Source organism: Lissotriton vulgaris, chromosome 6 (genome assembly GCF_964263255.1).
Source record: "Lissotriton vulgaris chromosome 6, aLisVul1.2, whole genome shotgun sequence".
In the NCBI taxonomy this organism is placed as follows: Eukaryota; Metazoa; Chordata; class Amphibia; order Caudata; family Salamandridae; genus Lissotriton; species Lissotriton vulgaris.
Genome location: NC_141694.1, coordinates 1,908,050,214 through 1,908,078,121, shown reverse-complemented (window position 1 = coordinate 1,908,078,121; position 27,908 = coordinate 1,908,050,214). Strand labels below are relative to the sequence as shown.

Genomic DNA, 27,908 nt, shown 5'->3' with positions numbered 1-27,908 from the left:
CTCCGGAAGTGACGTCCTCCGTAGCTGCAGCCAAGAAGTGTGAGCCACAGACAGTGGAGCTGCAGCCCCGGGGGCGCCTCGAAGCGGAGGCTTCATCTCCAGGCACTGTGAGGCCTGGTGAGTCAGAGGTGAGGCTGAGGAGGGGGAGGCTGAGGAGGGGGAGGAGGGGGAGGCTGAGGAGGGGGCTGGGGGGCGGGGCCTCGTCCATGTTCCCCCCGCTCTGTCATCCACCATCATCCCTCAGCATTGACCCCACAGACCCTGTGTTGACTCCTCCTGGAGGCTCCTCGAGGCCCTGAGCTTTTACAAGAAAGAGTTCATCAACCATTCGTGAATTCTGTATCTATGTCCTCAGAGCACAGGCCCTGAACAATCATTGACAAAACCAATAGCTGTCACCCATGCACAATCGCCTGGCTTTGCCAATGTCTGTTTGTTTGTTTAATGCTTGTAAAAGAGAGGAGATCTACTGAATTTCTCAAATGGAACGGCAGATCATTCCAGGCCTTAGCTGCGCAGGCGATGAAACTCCTAGCTCCCCAACTGGCTTTTTTAAATATAGGAACTAGGACTTGTCTTGCTCCTGTGGACCGAGGAGTCCTTCCAGGAACATACCATTTGAATCTTTGCCTCAGATGGTCAGGCCTATTGCATTGAGGGTTTTAAATGCCGTACAGAGGGCCTTAAATCTTACCCTTTGTTCCACAGGGAGCCAGTGTAGTTATATTAGTTATTTTTTGACAATATTTAGCTGTCCCTGTCAACAACCTGGCCGCCGTGTTTTACACGATCTGAATCCTGTTAATGTGCTGTTTTTGGGCGTTCAGACAGACGCTGTTGCAATAATCCATACATGCCACCGTCCTGAGACTTTCTTCTGGAAGATAAAGCTTTATTTTTCTTATGATTCTGAGTATCAGAAAACAAGCTGACACCACCGTGCTTATTTGGTCACTAAACGTAAGTTTGTTATGCACTAACACCCACAGATTTGTTGCTTGCTGGAATCAGGGCAAATACCAAAATCTTCTGGTCACCAGTCTGGTGTCCATAGGTGTGGATTATTCCTGAATATGATGACTTCTCTTTTGCTTGAATTTAGTTTCAAGCAGTTGGTCGACATCCAATCCTGAGATGGCTTTCATACAATCATGAAAACGTGCCCCAGTTTCTTTTTCCTCCACATCTCTAAGATATAGCGCAATTTGAGTGTCGTCTGCATAGGAGGTGAGTTGGAAGCCAAAGGATCTTATCAAACATGCCAGAGTTATCATGTACATATTAAAAAGTGTTGGGCTTAACGGTGAGCCGTGAGGCACCCCACAAGAATCAGGAAACAGCTTTGACTTGTTGTCTAGATCGACTGTTTGTGTTCTTTCAGCTAGAAAGGACTACAGGAGGTTCCAAGCATCAACCTGTACCCCTGCTTCAGACAGCCGGTCCATCGGAACTTCATGATGGACCGTGTCAAAGGCCGCTGACAAATCTAGCATAATCAGTATTGCCTTGCCTCCACAGTCCAAGGCCTCCCTCACTTCCTCTGTAGATTTAATTAAAGCCAGCTCCGTGCTGTGTTCACCTCTAAACCTGTATTGAGACTGGTCGATTAGATTATTGATTCGGATAAATACACTGAGCTGGGAATTCATAGCTTTTTCAGCATTTTTTGCAAGAAGCGGAAGCCATGAAATTGGCCTATAACTACTTGGGTCCTTAGGAACCAGAGTTGTTTTTTTTAATGGGGGGAGTATAGAGGCCTTCTTTCAGTCCCTGGGAAATATGCAGGTGGTGAATATGGTGTTGAGCAAAGGGGTAAGAGCTGACCCTTTGACTTCCGGAATTAATTTCAATACAAATGCCGGACATGGGTACATGGAATACCCTGATCGAATAGAGTTCAAAAGTTTGATTGACTCTTATATTTCTAGCAATAAGAATTTATCTAAAACTGGTGTAGGGTTTGGTCTATTAGGTTCTATTTTAGGTGGCTGCACTTTTTCACCTTTTTGGGCTAAAGTGAATGTAGAAAAAATACATTCCACCTTTTGTTGGAAAAAAGGAGCACATTTTTCGCACAATTCAGGACTACTTAAGCTCTTAGGGGCTGGTGCGGCAAGTTTAGTAATCGTTTTAAAGAGTTCTTTGAAATTGGAATTAGCTTGAGAAATTTGTTCTGTAAACACTTCTTTTTTGTTTCCAGCAATAGTTCCTTATAGATTCTGAGACTTTGCTTATAAATTTCTATATCCTTACTTTTATACCCTTTCCTCCATGCCCATTCTAATATTTTACAGGCTGTTTCAGGTTTTTAAAAATCATCTGAGTACCAGGAATCTGAGGGTTGGGCCCGTTTAAGGGTTCAATGTTTAACCGGAACTAATTTATTGCATGCTGTGTCTATCCAATCTGTATAGGCCGACGTAGCCTCGTCCACCCGAGAGGGGAGAGGGCACATGGTTCTCTTTAGTGCTCCTTCTAATGCTAAACAATCTGCATTTTTCCAGGCTCTTTTTGCAATCTTCCTTATGGGTTCAGGTCTGGGTTGAAGGCCTTTTGAATCCTTCAGGTCAAATAAAATGGCACTGTGATCGGACCACGACAATGGAAGTACCACAGTGTCAGCATATTACAGGACTGTATTGTATATGGATAGCTCAGTAGGTTAATGCGCCTCCGGCAAAGAGTATGCCATCATATTACAGGACTGTATTTTATATAGAGAGCTCAGTGGGTTAATGTACCTCCTGCAGAGAGTCTGGCAGCATATTACACGACTGTATTTTATATGGTTAGCTCAGTCAGTGGGTTAATGTACCTCCTGCAGAGAGTCTACCAGCATATTACAGGACTGTATTTTATATGGGTAGCTCAGTTGGTTAATGTGCCTCCTGCTGAGAGTCTGCCAGCATATTACAAGACTATTTTATATGGATAGTTCAGTGGGTTAATGTGCCTCCTGCAAAGAGTCTGTCAGCATATTACAGGACTGTATTTTATATTGATAGCTCAGTAGGTTATTGCACCTCCTGCAGAAAGTCTGCTACATATTACAGGACTGTATTTTATACGGATATCTCAGTGGGTTAATGTGCCTGCTGCAGAGAGTCTGTCAGCATATTACAGGACTGTATTTTATATGGATAGTTCAGTGTGTTAATGCGCCTCCTGACTAGGATCTGCCAGCATATTACAGGACTGTATTTTATATGGAGAGCTCAGTGGGTTAATGCGCCTCCTGCAGATAGTCTGCCAGCATATTAAAAGACTGTATTTTACATGGATAGTTCAGTGGGTTAACGCGCCTCCTGCCTAGAGTCTGCCAGCATATTACAGGACTGTATTTTATAAGGATAGCTCAGTGGGTTAATGCACCCCCTGCAGAGAATCTCCAGCATACTATAAGACTGTATTATATATGGATAGCTCAGTGGGTTAATGCGCCTCCTGCAGAGAGTGTGCTACATATTATAGGACTGTATTTTATACGGATGTCTCAGTGGGTTAATGTGCCTGCTGCAGAGTCCGCCAGCATATTACAAGACTGTATTTTATAAGGATAGTTCAGTGTGTTAATGCGCCTCCTGACTAGGATCTGCCAGCATATTACAGGACTGTATTTTATATGGAGAGCTCAGTGGGTTAATGCGCCTCCTGCAGATAGTCTGCCAGCATATTAAAAGACTGTATTTTACATGGATAGTTCAGTGGGTTAACGCGCCTCCTGCCTAGAGTCTGCCAGAATATTACAGGACTGTATTTTATATGGATGGCTCAGTGGGTTAATGTGCCTCCTGCAGAGAGTCTGTCAGCATACTACAGGACTGTATTTTATATAGATAGCGCAGTGGGTTAATGCGCCTCCTGCAGAGAGTCTATCAGCATACTACAGGACTGTATTTTATATGGATAGCTCAGTTGGTTAATGCGCCTCCTGCAGAGAGTCTGCCAGCATACTTCCAGACTGTATTTTATATGGGTAGCTCAGTAGGTTAATGCACCTCCTGCACAGAGTCGGCTGCATATTACAGGACTGTATTTTATATGGATAGTTCAGTGGGTTAATGCGCCTCCTGACTAGGATCTGCCAGCATATTACAGGACTGTATTTTATATGGAGAGCTCAGTGGGTTAATGCGCCTCCTGCAGAGAGTCTGCCAGCATATTACAGGACTGTATTTTATATGGATAGCTCAGTCGGTTAATGCGCCTCCTGCAGAGAGTCTGCTGCATATTACAGGACTGTATTTTATACGGAAAGCTCAGTGGGTTAATGAGCCTCCTGCAGGGAGTCTGCCAGCATATTACAGGACTGTATTTTATATGGATAGCTCAGTGGGTTAATGCGCCTCCTGCAGAGAGTCTGCTGCATATTACAGGACTGTATTTTATACGGAAAGCTCAGTGGGTTAATGAGCCTCCTGCAGAGAGTCTGTCAGCATCTTACAGGACTGTATTTTATATGGATAGTTCAGTGTGTTAATGCGCCTCCTGACTAGGATCTGCCAGCATATTACAGGACTGTATTTTATATGGATAGTTCAGTGGGTTAATGTGCCTCTTGCACAGAGTGTCTGTCAGCATATTACAGGACTATATTTTATTTGGATAGTTCAGTGGGTTAAAGCGCCTCCAGCAGAGAGTCTGCTAGCATATTACAGGACTGTATTTTATATGGATAGTTCAGTGGGATAATGTGTCTCCTGCACAGAGAGTGTCAGCATATTACAGGACTGTTTTTTATATGGATTGTTCAGTGGGTTAATGCCCCTCCTGCAGAGAGTCTGTCAGCATATTACAGGACTGTATTTTATATGGATAGCTCAGTTGGTTAATGTGCCTCCTGCTGAGAGTCTGCCAGCATATTACAAGACTGTATTTTATATGGATAGCAGGGCTCTACAAATCTAAAAAATCTCACTTGACCTGCAAGTCGAGTGAGTAGACTTTTCTACTCGACCTAACAGCAATGCACTCGACCCACAATTGATCGTATAATGGACTTTTTTCAAAACATTTGCAGCGCCAACAACCTAGGAACTAATTAAATAACTAATTAAAAAATATAACTTGAAGTTTGTACAAACTACAATACTGGGTTAATATACATTTGCTTTCAATAAAACAATGATGGTTCCAATATACATTTTTAACTGCATCAGATCTGTAACTCTCACTGTGTGGCAGATTCGCACAAAAGCACTCAATTTGAAATGCGCTCAGCCTCTAATCAATGGAACTGAACGATGTGCAACACCAGTGCAGCTTATGAAATAACTGACTCACTATTGAGACTCACTAGTCTGCTCTTGAGTATTGCGGGTTCTAATGGGGGACGGAGGGTTATAATACCTGTTCAGTAAAACTAAACTTTAGGTCTGCCTGACGCTTCCCCCTCCCAAAGCCTAACTCTGGGCCTAAACTTACTTTTTGGGGGGAAACTGGGTGGTAATTAGTGGTCACACAATCTGCACAATCCGCACCTTAGCCTAGGTGATGGTGACACTGTCTTGCGTGCAAAATCAAGCAATGAAGGTGAGGAAACATAAACTATACCAGCATAGTAAACCTGTTCTAGGAATGCAACTTGCATAGCAGTAGAAACTCGGGGAAGAGACATTTAATTTCCACCTTCGGACGTTTATAAAAGAGTGCAAGTAACCCTACGGTGCAACACAGCCAAATCAAACTCTCCACTTCATTGCGCTTCATCCGGCCAAGGCAAGCAAACCTTTTTTAAACATTGAGAGCGGGCACAGCACAGACAGTCCGACCTGTAAACAAATATTTGCACAATGGTCTCTCAGGCTTGACAACGTAGGGCGGTCACCAGGCAATTAGAGTGAGCATTAGAGTTTGTCTCTGCCTACATGTTGGAAGCCAATAATTACATGATGTTTTCAGACAATGTGCCTGCACCAAAAAGTGTTTTTTTTTTTGCTCTACACAGAGTGTCAGTGCAACTACTGTTCTACTACCGCATTGTCATTCTATATATGCAGCATAATCTGCCAATTTGCACATAAGTTTACAGATTCATTAAAACATTCATTTTCAACTCACAGTTGCACAAATAATATATTGAATCTTATTTAAGACCAAAGGAAAAAATTCAATCAGTGCAGCGTACCTAGGCAGCTAATTACCAAATCAAGCAATGAAGATGAGGGAAACATATCGTAAATTTACCCCAATATGACCTAAGATCATGAAACTGCACGGCACTAGAAATGGAAGGGCACAGTACCATCAAGCATCCAGTAACTCACAGTGATCCCCACGAAGATGATGATAAGTCTCCGGTGTCTTGGCTCATCTTTCTTTCTGGAGAAGGAGGGGGGGAGAGAGATGACACCCTTTCAACTGCCCCCCAAGAGCATGAGAGACGCGGGAGTGATGCTGTAGGAAGGGGGAGGCTCTAGTTGGCGCAGTGCAACACTAGCGACAAGCAGGGACTCTCTCTTCCTCGTCAGGGCTGAGGGTTACCTTCCAGACAACCTCTGCTTACCCTCTAGGTAGTGTGGCTTAAGCAGTCGTAGGCTAATCTTTGGGGCACATAGGGTTAAACACTTGCAACAGTACACCTTTACAACCAACCCACCACACAACGAGACCAGACTGTATTCTGTAAAAATATATATCTTTATATAGATTTTAAGCAGGCTTGTGAATACAGTCAATGTACTTTATGAAAACGGTTGCAGATTACTTAATTCGGGTTACCACAGTTCTTATGCAGTTCTCTTGAGGCCCGTAGGCCGGTGTTACTCAAAGTTCTTGTGGAGCCGGCGGCTTCCAGGGGATCTGTCCCACGTCGCGTTGCCTTCCCGGGGTCGCTGATCGTTGAGGCTCTTCAGCCGAGCAGGTCACTGGTCATCCGGGGCAGTGGTGTTGTGTGGCGGCAGGGCCCTCTCCTCGTCGTCCGCTCCGACCCTGGAGGCGGCGGCTGGGCGGCGGTGGCAAGTGGCAGTACGGTCCCCAAGTGCAGGACGTACCCAGCCAAGTGCCGGTGCAGCTGTGGGCTCACAGCTGGGCTGTCGGGCAGGCTACCGACCTTGCGGATTCTCGTAGGGCAACTGTCCGTCTTTGCAGGTGAGTGACTGCTCGCTATGCAGTCACCTCGAGAGCTCGGACCGGACGGGTCCTCCTTCCCTTTGCTCTCGGGCTCCCGGTGCAGTTGCGGTCACGGTGTTCGGGCCAGCGGCGGCTGGTCCTTACTTTGCTCTCGCTGTTGCTTTGGGCCCCGGTCACGGTGGTCAGGATGACGTTGATGCCTTAGAGGAGATTCCTCTGTCGATCCTGCGGCGATGGTCAGCACCCGCAGTCGCTTTCTTCCAAGGGGGTAGCGTCCACTGGTCCTGGGACGCTGGTCAGGGGGCAAGTTCAGTTGCAAGCCCTTGGAGATCTCTTTAGCAGAGTTTGGCACAAGTAGAGCAAAAGTCTTTTCGTAGTCTTTTCTTCTTCCTCTCCTTCAGCAGCAAGGCACCAGACACAGGCAAGAGTCAGCACCCTTCCTTGTCTCTCACGGTCCTTCTCGTAGGGCAGAGTCCTTCTGTGGCCCAAACCGGATCTAATTTTCAAGGAGCAGGGCTCCTTCTTTTATAGGCCAATTCTTTTGTTCTCGCAGGCCAGGGGGGCCTTTGTATAGCCACTCTCAGTTCTGGAGTACCCCGGCGGGTGTACTCCGGCTTCTGCTTTCAGTGTGAGGGGCAGGCGCATCAGACGCCCCACAGGAGGTGGAGCCAGCATTGTCTGGACAGGGGTGGCCAGAGTACCTTGTTGATGGGGGCTTCGCCCTTCGTGGGCCAGGTGCCGGCAGAGTCATCCGCCGCTCCCCAGGAGGGTGGAGCCAGCATTGTGGTGGCCGAGCACAGTGACAGTTCGAGTCAAGAGGCACTCCTACCTCCCACTAAGGTGTAATCTGCGCATTCACCACCTGTCATCCCTCCAGCCCTGTCACTCACACATCCCAGACAGTCAGATACACATACCAGCAGAGGCGGCTGAAATGGTTAAGCAAGCAAATGCTAACTTTCTAAAAGTAGCATTTGCAAACCCAGGATACTAAAATAAACTTGACTACAAGAAATATCTTATCATCCTGAGTTCAGGCATACTAAACATGACTCGCTACCATGCTCCTTGAGCCTGCGGGGATTATAGGGTGTAATAATCCTCGCAGCTCAGTCTGGCCTAATGGAGCAGGTAGCCTTCAATAGTGAAATACGGTCTTCGTTGTAAGTCACTACTAGGACATGCCACGCACATCTGGGCTTGTCCTACCTTACACCTACAACGCACCCTGCCCGCAGGCCTACCATAGGGGTGACTCACATGTAGTCAAGGGAAGGGTCGGTGCTGGCAAGTGGGGACACTTGCCCAGCTAGCGTGACAGTACGAGATCGCACGCGGGTTCTGCGGTCGCAGTTCCCAGACACACCTTTACGGCTGCTTCGGTGGGTGGCGCAACCAGCGCTGCAGGCCCACCAGCAGTATTGGCATCTACAAGCCCCGGCACTCTCTTGTGCACTTTACTAGGGACTAACAGTAAATCCAAAGAACCAATCATGGATACCAATCGCATGTACAATTTACAGTAGGGAGCACTTGCACTGCGGCACGGATCAGCCGTGGCGCAGTGCCCTGAGTATCGGAAAGCCAGCAAAACATCGGAGGCACACCAGCAAAAAGTGGAAGGGAGACTCACGCCAAGGTGCCAGGTCTAACAGATGCCTTGATGTCCGACAAGCATACTTGGGACTGCTAGCTAGGGACATGATCGCGCACACGCTTGGGGACGGTAAATTATCACGCATTGTACCTTTGAGGGTGCATTACTGTTTCTCTCACACGGGGGTCAAAGCCAATAATTCCCTCCACTCCACCTTCATTTAAACGCAATGTCTTGGGTTTGGCAGGCCTGTAGGAAAATAGCAGCTGTGCGTTAGTGCCTCAAATCTGAAAATAATTACCCCCCGGAACACGAGAAGAGTGAAAGCCTCTGAGCCCTGCCCTGTGGTAAATGCGGCTCCTGCACTGGCAGTCACGGACATCTGCTGAGCTCGGCTGAGGTGAGGACCACTCCCATTAATCAGGACGGTACTCCAGGGAGAGCAGATAAACCTTCCGGAGACAGAACCTTGGCTCAGGAGGGGCCCTCGCTGCCTTGTCAACACAGGCCGCCTAACTGTAGCAGCGAAGAACCGCTTCTCACTTCTGTCAGTGTTTCGTACACCCCTACCCTCAGCAGTCCTTCCTCATGGTGCTGCATTTTCCCAGATTTTGCCAAAGAAACGCGCCATGTGTTTTGGCCATTTCACCTTCGATTGTGTTGCGGTGTCTCCTGGGCCCCGTAGGGCATATTTGTTAACTTTCTAGAAAAGATTTTTGGACTGCAGTTTGAGGGTGTAACAACGTACATATAATTTGCTGCATCGTAATTTTGCTCCCTGCTGGCTTACGCAACATTGCATGCCCACCCAGTGGTTAGTAGAGTTCGCAATCATACTCCCTGTTTTCAAGCCTACTAGCGACTGGTTAAATCATAGTACTAATAACTATGATGCTTCCTGTTTTCAAGGCTGTCATTAGTCCCCCCTTGTAAAATGAGGCAACTCCGTCGGGCAAGTGGAAAAGCACTTTATTTCCAGGCCGTCAGTCCCCAGGTCTAGGCAGCAACTGCCGTCCTAGGATTCGTTTCCCACTCAACAGCCCCCCACATTCCTGGACTCCACCAGAGCCAACACCTTGTGACTTGAAAGTTGTAGAATAAAGATCACATGCACACACAGACGGAAAGATGCCCCCACCAGCAGTGTTATGACTTACTCCAGCATGTGGCTCGCACACAACACAGGCAGCGGCGCGCAAAGAGCAATAACTGGCACAAGCTCAGCGAAATCAGAAATACAATACTCACAATTAAGTTTTGCGGTCGGCCTAAATCGTCCCGACTCCACCGAGGAGAGCGCGTGGTGGCGTGCTACGTCACTGCTGCACTTTTAAGCAGCACAGGGCGGGGACAGGCCAGGGCCGTCATTGGTAGCGCTTTTGCGCGCTACAAGATTGACGGCCCTGGCACCCAAACAAACAATAGGCAGTGCTTGCATGATACATGTGCTATGCTGCCCCCTAAGCCTTTCATCGCGTACCGCACCCCGCCACCTAGAGCCTTCCACAAGCTACTGCACCTACCAGAGAGGCACTCGCCAGGCCGGTCAAGTAGGCCTTGAAACTGACTTGACCTGCACAAAATTCACTCCCATTTGTGAGCGGGCGAGTACATTTCTAGAGCCCTGGATAGTTCAGTGGGTTAACGCGCCTCCTGCCTAGAGTCTGCCAGCATATTACAGGACTGTATTTTATGTTGATAGCTCAGTAGGTTATGGCACCTCCTGCAGACAGTCGGCTACATATTACAGGACTGTATTTTATACGGATATCTCAGTGGGTTAATGTGCCTGCTGCAGAGAGTCTGTCAGCATATTACAGGACTGTATTTTATATAGATAGTTCAGTGGGTTAATGTGCCTCCTGCAGAGAGTTTGTCAGCATATTACAGAATCAAACTGTATTTTATACGGATAGCTCAGTGGGTTAATGCGCCTCCTGCAGAGAGTCTGTCAGCATATTGCAGGACTGTATTTTATATGGATAGCTCAGTTGGTTAATGTGCCTCCTGCTGAGAGTCTGCCAGCATATTACAAGACTGTATTTTATATGGATAGTTCAGTGGGTTAATGTGCCTCCTGCAAAGAGCCTGTCAGCATATTACAGGACTGTATTTTATATGGATAGTTCAGTGTATTAATGCGTCTCCTGACTAGGATCTGCCAGCATATTACAGGACTGTATTTTATATGGAGAGCTCAGTGGGTTAATGCGCCTCCTGCAGAGAGTCTGCCAGCATATTACAAGACTGTATTTTACATGGATAGTTCAGTGGGTTTAGTTTAGTTTAGTTTAAAGGAGCTTGTAGAGCGCCTGGTGACGGCTCCCGGCGTGTCCCCGCGCTGTGGAGAGAGTGAGTTTTGAGGAGAAGGGGAAACTATCACGGATTGAAGAGGCAAGTTTTCAATTTCTTCCTAAAGGAGGTCTCATTCACCTCTACTCGGATGTCCATAGGCAGGAGGTTCCAGTGCTTCGCTGCCATTGTGCGGAAGGATCTGCCTCCGATTCTGGCCTTTTTTGGACGGGCAGTTCTGAGCAGACCTGTACCTTTGGATCTAAGGGTTCTGTTGGGTTCATATGGCGAAGCCAGATCTGACATATAGGCAGGTGCCTTGTTATGGAGGATCTTGTGACACCATAGCAGAGCTTTGAAAATGATCCTCTTCTTGATAGGCAACCAATGGAGAGTTGCCAGAGAGGGTCGTGAAGGGGCTCTGCGGGGCAGTCTTAATACTAGGCGTGCTGCCGAATTTTGTAGGACCTGTAATTTCTTTATATTTTTTTCTGAAGTGCCTAAGAGTAAAACATTCCCGTAATCAATCCGGGAAGTTATTAGTGCCTGCGTCATAGTCCGTCTGGAGTTGAGAGGCTACAAGTCAAGGGTACGGTTGAGAGTCTTCATCACTCCGAAGCACTTGCCTACAGTTCTCTTTATATGGCTATCAAAAGATAGCTTATTATCGACCCAGACTCCTACGTTCTTCGCCTCCCGACTGGGAGGGGGCAAAGGACCCAAACAGGTGGGCCACCATTCTTTAGTCCAGTTGGTCTCATTATCTCCAATGATGATGACCTATGTTTTGGTTCCGTTCAGTTTTAAACAGTGCTCTGTCATCCAAGAGGCCAGCTTGCTCATACAGTTGTTGAAGTTCGCAGCTTCCGTGGATGGGGCTTGCGTCAAAGATATTAAAAGTTGCGTATCGTCGGCGTAAGAGACAAGCTCCACGCCGAACGATTGCACCACCTCAGCCAAGGGGGCCATGTATAGATTAAACAGGGTGGGACTCAGGGCCGAGCCCTGAGGCACCCCCTGTTCAAGCCGTACACCAGAGGTCTTCAAACTTTTTGATGCCGAGACCCCCTTGTAAAACCTTTTTAGGGGTAAGGACCCCCTTCCGACAAAAGTGTCTAGAAACTGGTACTCCTCATCATCATCTTTTGACAACCATAAATGCGCCTGTTAGACCTCATCACATCCATCCATCATTCATCCACCCACACTTTCACACATCCATCCATCCTTTCATCCTTCCATCCACCCATCCTTCATCCATCCACCCTTTCATCTTTCCATCCATACATCCATCCTTTACCCATCCACCCTTCCATCCATCCACCCATCATCCATCCACCCACCTTTTCACACATCCATCCATCATTCATCCATGCAACCTTTTATACATCCATTCACCCTTTCATCCTCCCATCCATACATCCATCCTTCACCCATCCACCCTTTCATCCATACATCCACCCACCCACCCTTTCATCCATCCATCATTCATCCCCCCACCTTTTCACACATTCATCCATGCATCATTCATCCATACAACCTTTTATCCATCCATACATCCATCCTTCATCCATCCACCCTTTCATCCATCCATCCACCCTTTCATCCATCCATCCATCCCATCATTCATCCCCCCACCTTTTCACACATCCATCCATGCATCATTCATCCATGCAAACTTTTATCCATCCATACATCCATCCTTCATCCATCCTCCCTTTCATCCTTCCATCCATTCATCCGTTCATCCACCCTTTCATCCACCCATCCACCCTTTCATCCATCCATCCATCCATCCATTCGTCCTTCATCCGTCCACTCTTTCATCCTTACATCCATACATCTATCCTTCATCCATCTATCCTTTACCCATCCACCCTTTCATCCTTCCATCCATACATCCATCCTTCATCCATCCACCCTTTCATCCATCCATTCACCCATCATTCATCCACCCATCTTTTCACACATCCATCCATCCATCAACGAAGCACTGGGAAAAATGTCTCCATCTTCGATCACATCAGTTTTAGGAAACGCAAGTACCAAACATAAGTATTTATGTCTTCTAAGAAAGCCAATGTTATGTGTATGGTACATAGAGTTTGCCTTTTGGAGGTTTCTGTCCCCTGCTAATAAAGGCAAGTGTATTTATGATTACTATAATTGAATTCCTAATACATATATGACTGAAATTGGGAATTTTCGTGAAAATCCTTTTTTAAAGGCCCCTTGAGGCAGATTAACACACATTTGTTAGTTTTCTTTTCTTTTAAATGTTTTAATGTTTATTTTAAATGTTGAAACCGTTTCCATTGTTGCTGTCTGCCTTAGTGGTTGTTGTCTGTCGTCCCAGTAAATAGAGCAGGTAGCTTTTGTCCCCACTACAAGAAACAACAGATTTCTACAAAAATGCATTTTATTTCAAGTAGCGGATTCAATATTTATGTCTGCTGTACATAGTTGTCAGCTGCTTGGGCCCATCAATCTGGGAGAAGCCCAGCTGATTTGTTTGCTCAATTAGCCAGAGCGTGAGCGGTATCTAGTCTGCGCGCATGACGTTTGATGGAGCCTTGCATGTACATCATTTACTGCCTTTGGAAAACTTCACTGCAGAAGTTACACACAGGAGCTAGACAACTTGAGCAATGTGCAAATAGCGAGCAGCGAAAGATATCGCACCACCCAACACGACTTTAACTTTTGCTTTGGGAAATCAGCCAAACAAACAGCACAGAACAAAATGCTCCATTTTCTTGCCTGTTTTCAAGAATGGCGATATTGTTTGTGAAAAATTAAAGGCTTCTTAGAAATTATCAGACAAACTGTTCCCAATATTAGTGGCAACACTCTTTAAACACCGTAAAAAGCCACAATGTGTTATTCTCATGAAGTGGTTTCACAGTTTTTCAGCCTGGGTAAAAGGCTTAGCTGGCTCCCGATATTCTCAGATTTATCAGCTAATGCTGGTAACAGCTGTAGTGGGCCAGTGGAAAAAGAGCCTAACAGTTTGCACCCTAATTAACTTGGTGATTCCCAAATTCTGTGCATGGCGCCCCTGGCTAGTTTTGCCAGCGCACCTGGGTGCCGCGGTGCACAGATTGGGAACCACTGGGCTACACTACAGCCTGCTCCCCCAGCCCCCTACTTCCCCTCCTCCCCCAGCTCGAAACGGCTTCATGGACACACACACACAGCCACACCCGAGTACTTGACAGGTCTTATAAAGCCCTTTTACTTGTTAATGAGGCTTTGATGTTTTTCACACCTTGGTGTGAATTAGGCCTCCACCGAGCACCCTCGATCAGCCCAAGCCAGGAACTGCACTCTGCCGGAATCTGCGACCCCCTTCCAAGGACTTCACGACCCCCCTGGGGGTCGCGCCCCACAGATTGAAGACCTCTGCCGTACACTGTCTGAGAGGGAAGTCTCTCTTTGGACTTGGAAGCTCCTATCGATCAGAAAGGCTTTCAGCCATCCCAGTGCCCTGTTGGTTACTCCGGCTTTGTTTAGACACTGTAGCAAGATGGAGTGTGCTACAGTGTCAAACGCGGCACTGAGGTCGAGCATGATGAGGGCCATGATCTTGCCCTTGTCTGCTCCCTCTCGTAGGGTTTCAGTGGCCCTGAGGAGAGCCGTTTCCGTTGAGAAGTTGGATCTGAAGCCCGATTGGGATTTATGGAAAACATCGTGTTCTTCTAGATGTTCCATGAGTTGGATGTTGGCAATTTTCTCGGCTAGCTTAGCTAAGTATGGTAGCAGGGAGATTGGCCGGAGGTTGTCCAAAATGTCTTGGCTGACATTCGGCTTTTTCTTGATCGGTAGTACAACTGCCTGTTTCCAGTCTGCCGGCAGGCAGGCTGTGGAGAATGAGATCTGAAGTAGATGTCTATAATGAGGTTCAAGAGCAGGGAAGGCTTCAGCTAAGATTTTTGGAGGCGCCGGGTCTCGGGGAGAACCCGATTTGATTTTATTACATAATTTAGACAGGACTTCGTACAAGGGAACTTCAAAAGATTTGAGGCACTTTAGAGTCTTAATAAGACTGTCATTTTCTATGAAGTCAGAGTTAACGCGCCTCCTGCCTAGAGCCTGCCAGCATATTACAGGACTGTATTTTATATGGATAGCTCAGTGGGTTAATGCACCCCCTGCAGAGAATCTCCAGCATACTATAAGACTGTATTATATATGGATAGCTCAGTGGGTTAATGCGCCTCCTGCAGAGAGTTTGTCAGCATATTACAGGACTGTATTTTATACAGATGTCTTAGTGGGTTAATGTGCCTGCTGCAGAGAGTCTCTCAGCATATTACAGGACTGTTTTTCATATGGATAGCTCAGTGGGTTAATGTGCCTCCTGCAGAGAGTTTGTCAGCATATTACAGGACTGTATTTTATATGGAGAGCTCAGTGGGTTAATGCGCCTCCTGCAGAGAGTTTGTCAGCATATTACAGGACTGTATTTTATACAGATGTCTTAGTGGGTTAATGTGCCTGCTGCAGAGAGTCTCTCAGCATATTACAGGACTGTATTTTATATGGCGAGCTCAGTGGGTTAATGCGCCTCCTGCAGAGAGTCTGTCGGCATATTACAGGACTGTATTTTATATAGATAGTTCAGTGGGTAATGTGCCTGCTGCAGAGAGTTTGTCAGCATATTACAGGACTGTATTTTTATAGATAGTTCAGTAGGTTATTGTGCCTCCTGCAGAGAGTTTGTCAGCATATTACATGACTGTATTTTATATGGAGAGCTCAGTGGGTTAATGCGCCTCCTGCAGAGAGTCTGTCAGCATATTACAGAACTGTATTTTATATGGGGAGCTCAGTGGGTTAATGCGCCTCCTGCACAGAGAGTCTGTCAGCATATTACAGGACTGTATTTTATATGGAGAGCTCAGTGGGTTAATGCGCCTCCTGCAGAGAGTCTGTCAGCATATTACAGGACTGTAATTTATATAGATAGTTCAGTAGGTTAATGTGCCTCCTGCAGAGAGTTTTTCAGCATATTACAGGACTGTATTTTATATGGAGAGCTCAGTGGGTTAATGCGCCTCCTGAAGAGAGTCTGTCAGCATTTTACAGGACTGTATTTTTTATGGAGAGCTCAGTGGGTTAATGCACCTCCTGCACAGAGAGTCTGTCAGCATATTACAGGACTGTATTTTATATAGATAGTTCAGTGGGTTAATGTGCCTCCTGCAGAGAGTTTGTCAGCATATTACAGAATCAAACTGTATTTTATACGGATAGCTCAGTGGGTTAATGCGCCACCTGCAGAGAGTCTGTCAGCATATTACAGGACTGTATTTTATATGGCTAGCTCAGTGGGTTAATGCGCCTCCTGCAGAGAGTCTGTCAGCATATTACAGAACTGTATTTTATATGGATAGCTCAGTGGGTTAATGTGCCTCCTGCTGAGAGTCTGTCAGCATATTACAGGACTGTATTTTATATGGATAGTTCAGTGTATTAATGCGTCTCCTGACTAGGATCTGCCAGCATATTACAGGACTGTATTTTATATGGAGAGCTCAGTGGGTTAATGCACCTCCTGCAGAGAGTCTGCCAGCATATTACAAGACTGTATTTTACATGGATAGTTCAGTGGGTTAACGCGCCTCCTGCAGAGAATCTCCAGCATACTATAAGACTGTATTATATATGGATAGCTCAGTGGGTTAATGCGCCTCCTGCAGAGAGTTTGTCAGCATATTACAGGACTGTATTTTATACAGATGTCTTAGTGGGTTAATGTGCCTGCTGCAGAGAGTCTCTCAGCATATTACAGGACTGTTTTTCATATGGATAGCTCAGTGGGTTAATGTGCCTCCTGCAGAGAGTTTGTCAGCATATTACAGGACTGTATTTTATATAGATAGTTCAGTAGGTTAATGTGCCTCCTGCAGAGAGTTTGTCAGCATATTACATGACTGTATTTTATATGGATAGTTCAGTGGGTTAATGCGTCTCCTGACTAGGATCTGCCAGCATATTACAGGACTGTATTTTATATGGATAGTTCAGTGTGTTAATGCGTCTCCTGACTAGGAGCTGCCAGCATATTACAGGACTGTATTTTATATGGATAGCTCAGTGGGTTAACGCGCCTCCTGCAGAGAGTGTGCTACATATTACAGGACTGTATTTTATACGGATGTCTCAGTGGGTTAATGTGCCTGCTGCAGAGTGTGCTACATATTACAGGACTGTATTTTATACAGATGTCTCAGTGGGTTAATGTGCCTGCTGCAGAGAGTCTCTCAGCATATTACAGGACTGTTTTTCATATGGATAGCTCAGTGGGTTAATGTGCCTCCTGCAGAGAGTCTGTCAGCATATTACAGGACTGTATTTTATATGGAGAGCTCAGTGGGTTAATGCGCCTCCTGCAGAGAGTCTGTCAGCATATTACAGGACTGTATTTTATATAGATAGTTCAGTAGGTTAATGCGCCTCCTGCAGAGAGTCTGTCAGCATATTACAGGACTGTATTTTATATAGATAGTTCAGTAGGTTAATGTGCCTCCTGCAGAGAGTTTGTCAGCATATTACAGGACTGTATTTTTATAGATAGTTCAGTAGGTTATTGTGCCTCCTGCAGAGAGTTTGTCAGCATATTACACTGTATTTTATATGGAGAGCTCAGTGGGTTAATGCGCCTCCTGCAGAGAGTCTGTCAGCATATTACAGAACTGTATTTTATATGGGGAGCTCAGTGGGTTAATGCGCCTCCTGCACAGAGAGTCTGTCAGCATATTACAGGACTGTATTTTATATGGAGAGCTCAGTGGGTTAATGTGCCTCCTGCAGAGAGTCTGTCAGCATATTACAGGACTGTATTTTATATGGAGAGCTCAGTGGGTTAATGTGCCTCCTGCAGAGAGTCTGTCAGCATATTACAGGACTGTATTTTATATAGATAGTTCAGTAGGTTAATGTGCCTCCTGCAGAGAGTTTGGCAACATATTACAGGACTGTATTTTTATAGATAGTTCAGTAGGCTATTGTGCCTCCTGCAGAGAGTTTGTCAGCATATTACATGACTGTATTTTATATGGCGAGCTCAGTGGGTTAATGCGCCTCCTGCAGAGAGTCTGTCAGCATATTACAGAACTGTATTTTATATGGGGAGCTCAGTGGGTTAATGCGCCTCCTGCACAGAGAGTCTGTCAGCATATTACAGGACTGTAATTTATATAGATAGTTCAGTGGGTTAATGTGCCTCCTTCAGAGAGTTTGTCAGCATATTACAGGACTGTATTTTATATGGAGAGCTCAGTGGGTTAATGCGCCTCCTGCAGAGAGTCTGTCAGCATAATACAGGACTGTAATTTATATAGATAGTTCAGTGGGTTAATGTGCCTCCTGCAGAGAGTTTGTCAGCATAATACAGGACTGTATTTTATATAGATAGTTCAGTAGGTTAATTTGCCTCCTGCAGAGAGTTTGTCAGCATATTACAGGACTGTATTTTATATGGAGAGCTCAGTGGGTTAATGCGCCTCCTGCAGAGAGTCTGTCAACATATTACAGAACTGTATTTTATAGGGAGAGCTCAGTGGGTTGATGCTTCTACTGCAGAGAGTATGCCGGCATATTAGAGGACTGTATTTTATATGGATAGCTCAGTGGGTTTACACGCCTCCTGCAGAGAGTCTGCCAGCATATTACAAGACTGTATTTTACAGGGATAGCTCAGTGGGTTACTTGGGTGTATAGACCACCAGGCACATCTGCAATTGCCCCTGCTTACATTAAAAACCCGCCCCCTTTGTATTCTGTGACCCCATTGGCCACCCGCTCCCGCCTCCCAGCTGCTCCTCCCTCCCCCTTAGCCTCAAATGGAGCCGGCGCGCCGTAGGCGAGTGTGACCTGACCCTAGGACACCCCCACGCCGCACGGGCCACCAGCTGTAGGCGCGTCTCGGCCCCAGCGCTACAGGTTCGTCCCTGACCTCGGTGCCCCCTTGCTGCTGCTCATTTTTTCCTCCCGCTGTTGCCCTCATCTTTGCCATTTCATAATTGTATTGTATTTTAGTGTTTTCTGCTGTCAGTAGTTTTTGCATTTTTTGTCAATATTGTACCGCCGGTGTGACCTCTCCCCGCCACTGCTCCCTCGCGGCCCCGCCCCCTTTGTATTCTCTGACCCCATTGGCCGCCCGCTCCCATCTGCTCCTCCCTCCCACTTCGCCTCAAATGGAGCCCGCGCGTACGCGCTGCGGTCACACGCAGCGGGCGTGCTGATTGTGCGCAGAGACCACGCCCAGCGCCAGGACACCTGGTCCTCGACGATGCCAACGCACCCGACAAACTTATGACACCGCCACCCTCCACGCACTCAACGCCGGCCGAAACACCGCCTGCTACCAAGCCACCTCGAGGCACACACACGGACCCTTCACCTGCCAAGCCTGCCAATTCTAAATTAAGGCCTAACCCCACGTGGGCTACTAGGACTACAGTGCGCACTACTAAAATAACGTATAAACATTCAAAGAACTTTTCAAATTAATCCACAGTGTATTCGATACGTTTCATTTATTTAAATCATCAGTAGAATCCAAAAGACTGTTCATAGGATCAAATTATATAACATTTACAATATGCATTGTTTTTAGAATGTTTCATGAACCACCACCCAATGCATTTCGGGACGTTCTTGTCCCTTCGTCAGGGGTTCCAATTGTCAACTTAATAGAAAAGACGAACGTCGTGGCTAAATGATCCGTGCAAAATCAAGAACGATGACAACTCTCTCTATAAGCGAACCTATGTAGTCTGTCTATTACGAAGAATCCTCTGTACCTAAATGAAACTTATCGAATACACTGTGGATTAATTTGAAAAGTTCTTTGAATGTTTATACGTTATTTTAGTAGTGCGCACTGTAGTCCTAGCAGCCCACGTGGGGTTAGGCCTTAATTTAGAGTTCATTCACCAATGCTTGGCAGGCATTAATACAGAGCAGCACACATATCGGTGAAACTTGAGCAATTAGTTGAAAGTGTGCGACACCCAACCACATTTATTCATATAAGCCTGCCAATTCACCTGCCTCCGGACCTGCACCGCACCCGCCAAGCCGAGCACCAGCAACAACCACCTCAAGTGCATCCTCCTCAACACCCGCTCCGTCCACAGGCACACCGTGGAACTCTGGAACCTCCTCGACACAACATCAGACGTCGCCTTCCTCACGGAAACATGGATGAACGCCTCCTCAGCCCCCGACATCGCCATAGCCATCCCGGATGGCTACAAGATCACCCTGAGGGACTGCGTCAACCAAACCGGAGGAGGCATCGCCATCGTCCACAGAAACACCGAACCGCATCACGACCAACTCCGACGACACCCTCACAAGAGGGTATACTCGGCCCAAATATTATAGTGGGCCCTGAGTTTCCCCTGCACCGCAGCAAGAGGGCGAAGTGTCTTTCAAGAAGGATTCTGCTTATGCGCAGTTTCCAGTGTCGCCAGTTCCGCCTCCAGCGCCTCCCTCTCCTCGCGCCGAAGCCTGTTCAGGGCGGAGTTCAGCGCAATGCACGTGCCCCGTGTCGTCGCCTTAAAGGCGTCCCATTGGGTGAAGACCGAGGTGTCTCCATCTTTGTTAAGCTCAAAAAACTCACCAATGGCTGCCCTAAGTTTTTTGCAGGATTCCTCATCCCGCGTAAGAGAGATAGGGAAGTACCATTTGCGATGAGGGGATGACTCCGGGGCCCAGACCAAGCACGTCGCCAAAAGGCTATGATCAGACACTGAAAGCGGAAATATCTTGCTGTCCCGCAAGTCGCCCTGCAAAGACTGATGTAGAAAAATGTGGTCGAGACGTGAATATGTGTGGTGGACATGGGAATAGAACGTGTAATCCCTAGTGCGGGGGTGTAGGGAGCGCCAACTATCAACAAGGCCCAGACTGATCAAAGTGTCGCGCAGTTCAGGGGAGAAGAGACCCGCCTCCGTCCTCTGCTGATGTGAGCAATCAAGACTTTTGTCCCAAACCAAATTAAAATCCCCCATCACTATCAACGCTCCCTCCCCAAAGTCCCCCACCACCCTCAGAAAGGCCTCAAGGAACCCATTCTGGCCCGCATTCGGTGCATAGACAACCACCCACGTGCAAAGCTTACCCAGGAGCATCCCCTTCACCATCAGCCACCGCCCCTCCTTGTCACCCCGCACCCCCATGGGTTGAAATTGAAGTTTAGAGCGGAACAAAAGCGCCACCCCTGGTGCTTAGTAGTGGCAGAGGATTTGTAGATCAGGGGGTATTGCCTGTGCTTAAGTCTAGATTCATCTTTACGGGCCAAATGAGTCTCCTGCAGGCCCACCACATCTAAATGATGATCAAGAATATACTTCCATACTTTCTGACGCTTTTGAGGAGAATTAAGGCCTTTAACATTCCAGGAGCCTATTGTAACAGGCAACATTTAGTCATCGCCCCCCCCCCCCCCCCCCACGCTCCAAACAGTGCCCCCCATAATGCCAGAATCAAACCAAACACACTGCAATCACACCAAATCCCCAGCCGCCACCACTGAGTCACTACCACGTCTTACTCCGTCGCCATCTTGGCCACGCCCCCTCCACATTGTTTTTAAGGTCGAAACGTCGTCTACAAACAGAAGCAAACCATTTTCCCAGCACATATCATTGTATATAGCTGCTGTTCACATGCTACAACTGTCCTAGCTCGCACAGAACATTTGGAGATGGGCCATTCCACAGAACATATATCTGTTGGCAGAGCACCTTCCAGGAGTTCACAATCAGAAAGCAGATCTGTTGAGTCGGCAGACACAACAAATTCATGAATGGGAACTACATCCGCAGGTTCTTCAACCATTCTTTCACAAGCAGGGTCATCCAGACATAGATCTGTTTGCCACACACGAAAACGCAAAATGCCTAACCTTCGCCGCCAGGTTTCTACACCCGCTGTCCAAGGGCAATGCAATATGGATGAACTGGTCAGGAAGATTTGCATACGCTTTTCTGCCAATACCACTAATACCATTAGTAGTATGCAAGCTCAGACAACAGTCTCTCAAACTAATCCTAGTACCTCCCACATGGGCACCCAAAAATGGTTTACCACACTGCTAGAACTATCTGTAGTTCCACACCAAAAGCTACGACTAACTCCATCCCTGCTAACACAGAACCATGGAGACATCCGACATCCAGACCCAAATCAACTGAATATGGCAATCTGGCTCCTGAAGTCTTAGAGTTTGGTTATCTTAACCTACCACCAGACTGTATGACCATTATTAAAGAGGCCAGGAAACCTACTACCAGAGCTTGTTATGCTGCTAAATGGAAGAGATTCACCATTTATTCAACAATAGCCGCATTGATCCCCTGAATGTCTCCATCCAGAATATTATGTGTTACCTTTTACATTTACAAAGGTGTAACTTAGTATATTCATCCATACGCCTGCACCTTGCAGCAATTGCAGCATATTTACAAAACAGACATCTGTCTCTTTTCAGAGTGCCTGCAATTAAAGCATTATGGAAGGATTAAAAAGAATCATCCCTTCCAGGTTGCCACCTTCTCCAGTATGGAACCTAAACGTTGTTCTTACAAGACTCATGGGACCCCCTTTCGAGCCTTTACATGAATGTGAACTGCAATTCCTCACGTGGAAAACAGCTTTTCTTATTGCTATCACCTCTCTTAGAAGAGTAAGTGAAATACAAGCATTTACAATACAAGAACCATTTTTACAACTACATCGTAACAAAGTGGTTTTAAGAACTAATCCAAAATTCCTTCCAAAAGTCAGAACTCCTTTTCATTTAAACCAATCTGTAGATTACCTGTGTTTTTCCAAAACCCAAACTCTGTAGCAGAAAGGGCTCTACACACATTAGATGTTAAAAGAGCTCTTCTCTACTATATAGATAGGACTAAGTCTTTTCGAAAAACAAAACAACTGTGTTTGTCTTTCTCTCCACCTCATAAAGGCAACCCCATCTCTAAAGGTGGGATTGCCAGGTGGATTGTAAAATGTATAAAAATATGCTATCAAAACACAAAACGTACATTAACAGTTCCTCCTAGAGCGCACTCAACAAGCAAACTAGGAACCTCTATGGCTTTCTTAGGAAACATCCCCCTAGAGGACATATGCAAGGCTGCAACATGGTCTACAACACACACCTTCACTAAACACTACTCTGTTGATGTGCAAGCCAACCAGCAAGCTGCAGTAGGCCAAGCTGTTCTTTAAAGTCTTTCAAACTACTGCAACAGATACAGGTGACCGCCGCTAGGGGAGACACTGCTGCACAATCGATGCTAAGTGTACAATCTGCAGCTCATATGCCTCGAACAGAAAATGCTACTTACCAGTATGCATCTGTTCTTGGCATGTAGAGCTGCAGAGTTGTACACGCCCTCCCGCCTCCCCGGGACCTGTATCTGTTCCAGTTTTATCTTACATAGATGCACACGCATGGACATCTTTTTTCTTTACTTCTACTAACTCCGTCATTTCCCATCATGGTGAAAAACAATCTAAGGATGGAGCCGATGCCCACAGTCCCTATCGTCCAAGGGAGGAGTCGCCTATCTCGTGACTACAAAGACTTCTTCCAAGATGATTACAACATGCGGTCATCCGAGCCCACCACCAGGTGACGATCTAATGCTAAGTGTACATCTCTGCAGCTCTACATGCCAAGAACAGATGCATACTGGTAAGTAGCATTTTCCTTACTGGTAAAGTCAGATTTAACATTACTATTTTAGAAAAGCTACTTTTAGAAAGTGGACTTTTCCCTGCTTGTACTGCTCTTTGTGCCTTATACCCTGTCTCTAGTACACGTCTGGGCTAGGTGACCGACCCCTTTGTGTATTCCTTCTAGAGAGCCACAGACACTGCAAGGGTTGGGTGTGATTTAGCACTTATCTGCATCCATCTGCATCCCAATGGGTCTTTCTGGGCAGATGGGAGGAAGCGGCCCACTCTTACCCTTCACAGGGTAGTAGACTGTCCCCATATAAAGGAATGATTACTCCCTTTGGTAGTCTGGAGTGAGTGCCAGGATTGAAAGCGATACTGGTGTACTTCAAAACTACTCTTTGAAGTTTCCCTCACAAATAAGGCCCATTTGGACGTAAGTGCTGAGTCTCTGGCCCCATCACATCCGACTCTTTTGGATCTACATAGAACCGCTGTCAGAAGAACTGTGGTGCTACACAAAAGACTCAACTGGAGTCTTGGTTACTCCTTGAGTCCACAATCCACGATAGGAGGGCGTCAAGAAAGGATCATATGCCCTTGCTCTGCCTATGGCATCTTTGCATTGAAAGTGTAATCTAGAATTTCTTCAGCACACTTTTCTATGTGGTGAAATAAATGTCTCATTAAATGCCAATAGAATTTCGTGATGGACCCACCATTTAAGCTTATCCAGTGTTTTTTTTTTCCAACAGGTGAAATAAATGCAGTAATGAACAAAAAAAGTGAAGGAATTAATCATCAGTTGTGTAGGAAGTGATGTAAAAACAGTGCACCTTAAAATTTCTTCCATTGAAGGCTAATGCCTCGCCAAAGTCTTTCTACAGCAGAAAATCCAAACTGCCCAATGTGGTCTGTACTTGGCTCTTAGGGATCACCTGATAAACATTGGCAAACTAACACACTGACATACTGAAGCAAGTCTGATAAGGTTCTCACTACGAAGGAAGAGATAACCTGGATCAGAAAGAACACACAGAAGAGAAACCGTTTGAATATCTAGAAAGTGACAACACATTTATTAGGGAGACAAAGCAAGTGCAACATCAGAAAATCATACTGGAGAAGAACCATATTGATCGACTGACTGTGGAAAAGTTTTCTCTGCTGTGAAAGCCATAATGCAGCATCAGAATGTCCACGTAGAGGAGAAATCCTATAAATATAGAGAATGTGACAAAGCATTTATAACAATTGAACAGCTAAAGCGACATCAGAAAATCCACTCTGGGGAGAAACCATATAAATGTACAGAATGTGACAAAGCATTTGTAACAAATGGAGATCTAAAGCAACATCAGAAAATCCACACTGGGGAGAGACCATATAAATGTACAGAATGTGACAAAGCATTTATAACAAATGGAGAGCTAAAGCGACATCACATGATCCATACTGGGGAGAAACCATATAAATGTACAGAATGTGACAAATCATTTATAACAAATAAAGATCTAAAACTACATCACATGATCCACACTGGGGAGAAACCATATAAATGTACAGAATGTGATAAGGCGTTTAAAACAAATGGATTGCTAAAGCAACATCAGAAATTCCACACTGGGGAGAAACCGTATAAATGTACAGAATGTGACAAAGCATTTGTAATAAATGGAGAGCTAAAGCGACATCAGAAAATCCACACTGGGAAGAAACCACATCAATGTACAGAGTGTGACAAAGCATTCATTAGAAAGTCACGTCTAATGGAACATCAGAAAATCCACACTGGGGAGAAACCATATCAATGTACAGAGTGTGACAAAGCATTCATTAGAAAGTCACGTCTAATGTTACATCAGAAACTCCACACTGGGGAGAAACCATATCAATGTACAGAGTGTGACAAAGCATTCATTAGAAAGTCACGTCTAATGGAACATCAGAAAATCCACACTGGGGAGATGCCATTTCAATGTACAGAGTGTGACAAAGCATTTCCTAGTAAGTCATATCTACTGGACCATCAGAAATTCCACACTGGGTGGAAACCATATCAATGTACAGAGTGTGACAAAGCATTCATTAAAAAGGCACGTCTAATGTTACATCAGAAAATCCACACTGGGGAGAAACCATATACATGTGCAGAATGTGAGAAGACATTCATTAGAAAGGAACAACTAATGTTACATCAGAAATTCCACACTGGGGAGAGACCATATAAATGTACAGAATGTGACAAAGCATTTATAACAAATGGAAACCTACAACAACATCAGAAAATCCACACTGGGGAGAGACCATATAAATGTACAGAATGTGATAAAGCATTTATAACAAATAAAGATCTAAAACGACATCACATAGTCCACACTGGGGAGAAACCATATCAATGCACAGAATGTGACAAAGCATGTATAACAAATCGACAGCTAAAGTAAAATCAAAAGGTCCAAACTGGGGAGAAACCATACCAATGTACAGAATGTGAAAAATCATTTTTAATCAATTGAGAGCTGAAGCAAGATTAGAAAATCTCCACTGGAGAGAGAACATTCAACTGCACTGAATGTGAGAAGGCATTTATTAGAAAGTAGCATCTTATGCAACATCAGATAGTCCACGTAGGAGAGAAACCCATGAATGTGCATAATGCAACAAGATATTTATTACTAGGCAAAGATAAATACTACATCAGAAATTCCACACGATATCAACTCAGGTGCTACTCTTATACAAAATTCAAGTGATATGTCTAATATTGCACCCATACCTCCTTGTCAATGTATGCTGGGAACTGTAGTTTAGCCATGTATTCAATCTGATGCCCATTCGGTCTCTCTCCTGGAGCAAGGCTCTAATCTGTTGTTTGCGAATGGTACAGTCATTACTCCAGAGTCTGGTCTCGATTCAAGGGGGCCAGAGAGCACTGAGGCCACAGATACATTTTATTCAGTTTCGGATCATTCATCAGCGGAGGAGGATCCGGAGTTTGATGCTGAACTTGAATGGTCCGACTACGACAGTGAATCAGGGGTAGCGCCTTAGTGAGGCTTCTAAGGATGTGAATGCTGCGAGCGCTGTTAATACAGTTCAAAAAGCCCCCTGCCACAAGGGATTGATAAATACCGCCTGCCTACAGAATATAGTATTAGACCAAGCTGTAACGAACAGTGGAGCTACACCTGACAATCCCTATGGCTCATCAACAGAAACCTCTGAAGAAGTTACCCTCTCAACAATTTACCAAACTATCATCACCCACAGCGAGGCTACAAGACAGGAGAACATTCGTACACAGGGGGCGTGCCGTAGAATGCAGAACTCCTTGCGCCGAGTGGTGAAAACATGTACTGACATTGCCTCCAGGGTTTGGGAAGCTGAGGAGCGGATTTTGGCGTTAGAGGATGCAGTGGTGGCTCAGAAAGAACTCACAACAGAGATTAAGGAACAACATACGGATATCCTATGGAAGCTCACGGACTTGGAAAATCGAGCAAGAAGAAACAACTTAAGAGTCTTAGGAATCGAAGAAAATATAGAAGGCGAAGATGTTAGGCAGTTCATAGTCGAGCTCTTTTTGGAGGCGTATCCAGAAGTTACACAATGGGACTGGAATTTAGAAATATAGCGGGCACACCGGTTTCCATTTTAGCAGCGGCAAACCTCAGCTTCTGGTACCAATAAAACCTTCCCACGCGCCATCCTGATATGCTTCAACAATTTTCAAGCACGTGAGAAAATATTTGATCTCGCCAGACCTGATAAAAAGCGGACTGCGAAGGGATGTCAATTTTTTGTGCAGCCTGATTTCTGTCCAGCTACAGTTGAGAGGTGATGGCACCTTCGTCAGCTGATGCCCTTGTTCCAGGCTAAGGGTGCTCAAGCCTTTCTACTCTTTCCTTCTATGTTGAAAGTGATCTGTAAAGGTCAGACTAAATACTTTACATCAGAGATATTGGCCAAGGAGTTTCTTGTGACTATCTAGGTTGAACTGCCTTATTTAATTTAACTTGTTGCACTAAATTCGGATTGACTCGGGATGGGATGTTTGCTCACTTTGAAGATTAGTGACTTTAGATGACCTGACAGATAGTTTGCTAGATTTTCTCTCTTTGGCTTTTTTGTTTATCTGGCGGTCAGGTCTTCCGTAGTGCTTTAATGGAGGGGGGGGTCTCCGGTTCCGGGAGAAAGTGGGTCTCACCAACCTGACCATCAAAAGGACGATGGTCCTGTTGCT

At 45.8% G+C, this 27,908-nt stretch overlaps 1 protein-coding gene across 1 annotated transcript; it reads left to right on the top strand.

Annotated features, from left to right (window-relative positions):
* On the top strand, positions 1-27,908 carry LOC147709881 (uncharacterized). The gene is made up of 2 exons (XM_086928324.1): positions 1-128; positions 24,418-27,908. Exon 2 carries the CDS (start codon positions 24,844-24,846, stop codon positions 26,107-26,109), a length of 1,266 nt encoding a protein of 421 aa, XP_086784450.1. The 5' UTR covers positions 1-128; positions 24,418-24,843; the 3' UTR covers positions 26,110-27,908.

Bases quoted from the DNA above. Each gene is read 5' to 3' on its own strand.
- LOC147709881 (XM_086928324.1), top strand. From the start codon at position 24,844: ATGCAGCATCAGAATGTCCACGTAGAGGAGAAATCCTATAAATATAGA.